The sequence below is a fragment of the Eutrigla gurnardus genome (genome assembly GCF_963514095.1).
Source record: "Eutrigla gurnardus genome assembly, chromosome: 16".
NCBI classification, from domain to species: Eukaryota; Metazoa; Chordata; class Actinopteri; order Perciformes; family Triglidae; genus Eutrigla; species Eutrigla gurnardus.
In genome coordinates this window covers 11599824-11605833 of record NC_139927.1, presented here as the reverse complement: position 1 = coordinate 11605833, position 6010 = coordinate 11599824, and the positions used below count along the sequence as shown (strand labels likewise).

Genomic DNA, 6010 nt, shown 5'->3' with positions numbered 1-6010 from the left:
CGGTCTCAACAGCCAATAAGAATGCGGCGCTTCCCTCCACTTCCTTAGCTACTGTACAGAACCATACGGCGAATATTGAACAACATGTGGAAGTCGCGTTAACCTTAAACACAAGACACCGCGTAATGTTAATTTCCCAATAACAACAGCGATTCAAAGTCTGACTGAGGGTTGTACGTGGGATTTGAGCGTTAGCATGTTAGCTTAGCCGTGTGTTTGTTTGTTTCCATCGGCGCGTTGTCTACCTTCAGAAACATCCTAGTAACGTTACCGCTCAGCAGGTAGGAACTCATCCAACTTTGTTTTACAAGAGAATAAACTTGCCTTTTCTCACCGAAGAAATATCACAGTGATGAAACTTTTATAGCAAGATGCAGCTTTGTTGGTGGTGACTATTCTTCAAAACAATGCCGAGAAAGCTAATCAGCTAGTGAATTAGGCTTAGCCTCCAATAAGAGTAACACATTTTTAATAAAATCCCTCATACAACTATTCCAAAAAAACCTAAAACAAAACTAGCACTGGTGTGTCTCCATCTGTAATGACTACCCATCTACTATTACACCTTAATTATATAGCAGTTACCTCTAGAGCTGGAACGATCTGTCCATTAAGGTGATCTTAAGGACAGCCATGTTTTTATAATAATAGAATTCTTTCAAGCAAAGGTGCCAATGCGTGATCAAGCTTATTCTTCAGTGAGAAACTGCTGCTTTTCACATGACTTGTGACTCTTAGCAATCTTAATGTTTCAGAGAAAGTTGCCTGCTGAACGCATTTTTCTCCCTCCAGGTAGACGTTATACACTGAGAACCAGAGTGATAAAGGGCCGCTATCTTGCTTGAGTGTAGAGCTGTGCTCATTATGGATGACTTGGAAAAAGAGATACGGTCTATTGAAGACTTAGAGGATGACAACAATTCCTCAGACAGCACCTCTTCAAGAAAATCTAAGCTACCTCTGGTTAATCCCATGTATGTAGGTGAGTTGTTCGGTTTCCAATAAAGACTCTAATAAAGATTAACTGATCAAATGTCGGGGCTGATATACCTGCCATTATTAACTTGTTGCAACCACATCATCATGGGTGAATATGTTGACTGATAAACAACAAGAAATAACATATACGACAAATGTATTCATGTCATTAAATAATAACTTTATGTTTTATTTTAAGAGACGTCAAAGGAAACTGGGTTTCACCAGAGTACCAGAGCTTGTCTGGAGATGATCAGAGAAGCCCTGCTGCATCACAGATGGCAAGAGGCAGCAGAATATATGGCAACCTATCCACAAATACTAGAAGACTCAACCCATGGCATATGTCAGCCAAATAAGGAGGTTGGTTTTGTCTGGGGTGGTATGTTTTTGTATTGCGTAGAAGAACATAAATTGGTACATATAATTCTACAGTATGGCATGAATAGACAATACTTAAAAAAAAACCAAAAACCAAAAAAAAACACACAATTAATTTATCTTTCACAGTCATTCAGCAAAGATTGCAAATATTTTAACATAAATAAAGTGTATGTTATGTAAAGAATTTGATAGAACTGTAGGCAAATCGCCACATCCTTCATACTAATACTTTTTGCAATTTCTTCACCAGCTTGTTTGGAGAATCAGCACTGAGATCCTTCACCATCACCCCAACTCAAAGATGGAGCACTACAACAGTATCTATGAACGAATGAAACACTCAGGAGTTAAACATTACCTCATGGTATGTTAGCTAGTAGGCTGCACACTCACTACGTCACATCACTGAAAGATCTTTTAAACCTTCTCCTTTGTGTCTCCAGATCTGTCTGGAACATTCATTCCACCTTCTGCTGAATGGTCACATCATGGATGCAAAGCATCAGCTGGCCGTCGCTGAAAGTTGGAGGCACGGGAAGGAGACAGCAGCTCAGTATCAGAAGAGTAAACTGATCCACGCCTACAAGAGTTTACTGGATTATATGATCTGGTGTGACAAAAAGTTTACATATTCCAACAACAATGGTAAGGTGACACACAGCTTAACACCTAAAGCAGCTATTATTTATTTGTAAGATCTTGTGTGATGTCACACTGCCACCTACAGGTCAGACCCAGTAGCTTCTCTGGTAAAAATTGAGCTGAAGAGGCAATTAAATTGTAGCGAAGCTATTTGTGTGTATAGTGTTTTCACTTAATGCAATCTGGTTTGATTTAATGTTCGAAACTCTCTTAATCCTGTAATAATAATCAATAATCTGATCCTATTTTTTAAGATTATGCCGACTGCAGCGACAACCAAGACATGCACAACTATTTCAGACAGGCCTCTGTAAATCTAAAGGAGATTTTGAAAAGTCCCGGCGTCTGGGATCCCTTCATACTGAGTTATGTTGAGGTATGAAATAATTCCCAACTGACTGATTTCATTAAAGAAATATATATTTTTAATATCACAAGATGAAACTGAATGAATCGGAAATAATCTTGATAATTGATCAAGTAATTTTCAAGCAAATTTGTAAAAAAAAAAAAAAACTGTGCATGTTTATATCTGTCTGTTTCATTTTCATATCTTCAATGTTCCTTTCAGGTTTGCTATTGTTAAATTTCTGTCCCATTTCAAGTGAAATGTCTTGTGAATGGTTGTTTTATTTTGACAGATGCTGGAGTTCTACGAGAGTCAAGAGGAGGCTTTGAGAGTCCTGAATGATTACGCATATGACAACACCTTTCCACCCAATCCCAACGCGCATGTCTATCTGTACCAGTACTTGAAGCGGCACAACACTCCAAAGAGGAAACTGATGAAAGTATTGAAGGTATTTTAGAAGCACTGCATTTATACTGATATTATAATGAGAGAGATTAAACTGCGATGATCCCTTTAAAACTGCGTACAGATTCCAATATGAACTTTGTTCAACTAGAACTTGTGCCTTACAGTTATCAGATTTCCGGTCAAGCAAACAAAAATACATGCATCCTCAAAACTGAAATTCCTCATGTCGTAGATCCTCCATGTGTTAGTCCCGAGCCATGAGTTGATGTTGGAGTACAGCTCTCTCCTGCTTCAGTCAGGTAAAAGCAGATAAGTAATTATTTACAGAATGTGATGCACATCGGGAAAACATCAAGTGGTGCGTTGTTTTGATATAAGAATGTTTTTTAAAGGATTTTGGAAAAGATGTGTCCCATGTTATCATTGCCATGTCTCCTTATATTTTATCTGCTGCATAATATTGATTATTGATGTGTTCTGTTTTTCAGAGAAAGACGGTGCCACCCAGAAAGCTTTAGGAGTTGTTCTAGAAATGCTGGACTTTGCCTGCTGGAGGAACAGTCTGCACGTGTGGAAGCGTTTAAAGACCATTATTGAAAACCTACAGTCACAGTACGTATCAAATATTTGGAAAATTGGAAGCTCTATTTTTGAGAGAGTGCAGGTTTGTTTTTTTTACGCCACTAAGTTTTGCTGAAGACAGTTTTGTATATTTGTGTCTTACAACAGAGATAACTGGAAGGAATCCGTCGCTGATAAAATGGCGTCGAGGAAAGACTGGTGGCCTGCGCTGCACTTCACAAGCTTCCATGCCAGTAAAGATGCTGAAAACAACCCAGAGCTCATGGAAGTGAAGGCATCACTGATGAAAATCCTTTGCCCGGGTAAGAAAGTCGATGTGTGAATCAAATCACTTCTGAAAGTATTGTTAACTGAGAGTTTCAGACACAAAACCGTCCAGAAAATGACTCATATGCTAACAGTTAGGTACTCACTGGCTTACAGTAAGCCAGTACTTAGGTCAGAGTATTTACAGTCAGTCCACCTATAGCAGAAGCAGCAAAGCAATGTAAAGCTATGTACTGCTGTTGACTCAAAACATAAAGCGAGCCACCTAAAAAATAAATATCAGTTTAAGTGTCCACTATATTTGTATGACTAAATTAAACTCGTACATCCTTCTCCTTGCAGACCTGATGCTCAGATACACAGCTTCAAATGTTACCAGTGGAGTGAACTTGAAAGAAGAACTCCAAGAGAAAAATCAAATTGTGTCTTCAATTCACAACCAAGAACAGCGCTGCGATGCTGATTGATCGGAGACGGAACAGATGAAGAGCAGGAGTCTTCACGTGTGTGTTTCTTTTACATGCAGATTCTTTCGACAGGATTTATTTTTACCGACATACACGTATGTGTCAAAAACAAACCTCCTTTTTAAGCCTTGTTCCTGGATCGTGCGTTAGGGTTTTTCCTCCCCCCCCCCCCATTATCAAGGCACAGGCTACATGGCCCACTGTGTGGCGCTCTCGTTCTGTACTTTTGCAGCGTGTATCTGGAGGGTATGACCACCTCATTTTGGCAGAGTGTAGCTCTGAATGTCAGTGTTCATGTTGGTTTCTGCAAACAATTTAATGGAAGCAGAGTCCCACCCTGACCTTTCACCGCTGTACCGAGGGACTTTAAGGTCACAAGTGTGTGTGTGTGTGTGTGTGTATGTACACCACACAGCCTGAGGGATGTTGTCTCTATCAAGTCTATTGTCATGTCAGAATAATCAACACAGGCTTTCAGCAACGTAATGTGCATAGGTAAAGAAAATGAGACCGAGCATTGGTGGTTGAGGCTATTAACGTCCGAAAGAGTCCATTTTCCCTGAATGCAAGAAGTGCCTTCAGTAAAAGATCACTATTGATTTGTGGTCAACATGTGCTTGTATTTGCAGCAGTCAGTCTTGATTTTTACAAAGAGGCTTGTATATTCCGATGCCATCTATTTCTGTTAAAAAAAAAAAAAGAAGGAAAAAAAAAGCAGACTTGTATGTTTCTAATGACAGGGTCCTGGCCTTCAAAGGCTGTGCTTGCTCTCCTTTAACGACTGAACCATGAAATAAAGTCTTGAATCCAGCAGCAGGCCAATTTAATAATTGAAAGTGTTTGTAATGATTCTGTTTCGGCTTGCCACAATGTTGGCCATGCAGCAACTCAGTGAGCCGTACTGTATGTGGATGTGTGTGTGTGTGTGTGTGTGTGTGTGTGTGTGTGTGTGTGTGTGTGTGTGTGTGTGTGTGTGTGTGTGCGTTGCTTTGCAGTCATTACATAAACCAAAGCCCAAAGCACTTGCCCGACCACAGGAGCAGCTGCAGAAGGGATCTGGGAATATATAACGCATGTCGTTTGAGAATTCAAAACTCAGTGAAGAGGATGGAGTTAGGAGCTGGTCACTGCTTTGGCTTGTGTCCTGGTTATTACCTTTTTTTTAAATCCATTCCCCCCCCCCTAGGCTTTTTATTTTTTTAATAACCAACACAGATGCTCATAGTAGAGGCAGTCATTGCACTGTTCTCTGTCATGGTGTGGCTCTGTTGGGGGTTCGGTCTCTTCCTCAAGGGCACCTTGACATTTTAGAGCTAATTTTCTTTTGTCCAGTCTCAAGTGGGGACTTGGGTCCTGTTCTGCTCCAACTCCTTCAAAAAGTCCCTTAAAGGAGCTTCTTAGGCAATTGTAGTTTGCAGCTCCTCCTCACCTCACCTCTTCCATCACTCGAGCTATTACGTTTGAATGATTTATTTTGTCATTTTTTCTCACCCAATATGTCAAAAAGGTTGTTTTTTTTTAGGTTTTAATATCTCCCTGGAAACCGGAGAACGGTTCGACCTCAGAGGTAGATGGAATCACCCAATTAGGGATTACCCAGAGTCCCAAGCAACAAAAAGTGTCCCTATTGCTGAGGCAGCAGCAGGAGGAATCTGGGGCAGGCTGTCCAAGTCTGCAGTGTCCATGTGTACTTTGAGAACATGGATAAAACCCTTAATCGCAGTATGGGTCATTTTATGTCATGACATATTGACATAAATCAAGATATAGTACATTTTCTGAAAAATCGATTTTAGAATTTAGTTTGTAGGAAAAATAACCAGATGGGAACGTCTGTTTTGAATTGAGCAAATACCGCACCTGACTAATCAAGGTGCTTCATTATATTTATATTTGACGTAAGCGTTCTTTATCCTGTCCACTTTGGACA

At 40.0% G+C, this 6010-nt stretch overlaps 1 protein-coding gene across 2 annotated transcripts; it reads left to right on the top strand.

Annotated features, from left to right (window-relative positions):
- The first annotated feature begins 47 nt into the window (after window positions 1–47).
- On the top strand, window positions 48–4890 carry taf1a (TATA box binding protein (TBP)-associated factor, RNA polymerase I, A). 2 transcript variants are annotated; one of them, XM_084030241.1, is made up of 11 exons: window positions 48–281; window positions 793–982; window positions 1178–1341; window positions 1613–1726; window positions 1806–2007; window positions 2259–2380; window positions 2646–2804; window positions 2997–3063; window positions 3253–3376; window positions 3494–3648; window positions 3956–4890. In XM_084030241.1, the coding sequence occupies exons 2-11, from the start codon at window positions 865–867 to the stop codon at window positions 4078–4080; spliced, it is 1350 nt and encodes a 449-aa protein (XP_083886367.1). In that variant the 5' UTR covers window positions 48–281; window positions 793–864; the 3' UTR covers window positions 4081–4890. The 2 variants fall into 2 exon arrangements, with proteins under 2 accessions (XP_083886367.1, XP_083886368.1); XM_084030242.1 differs by lacking the exon at window positions 48–281 and having other exon boundaries at window positions 850–982; window positions 1180–1341.
- Window positions 4891–6010: the final 1120 nt, after the last annotated feature.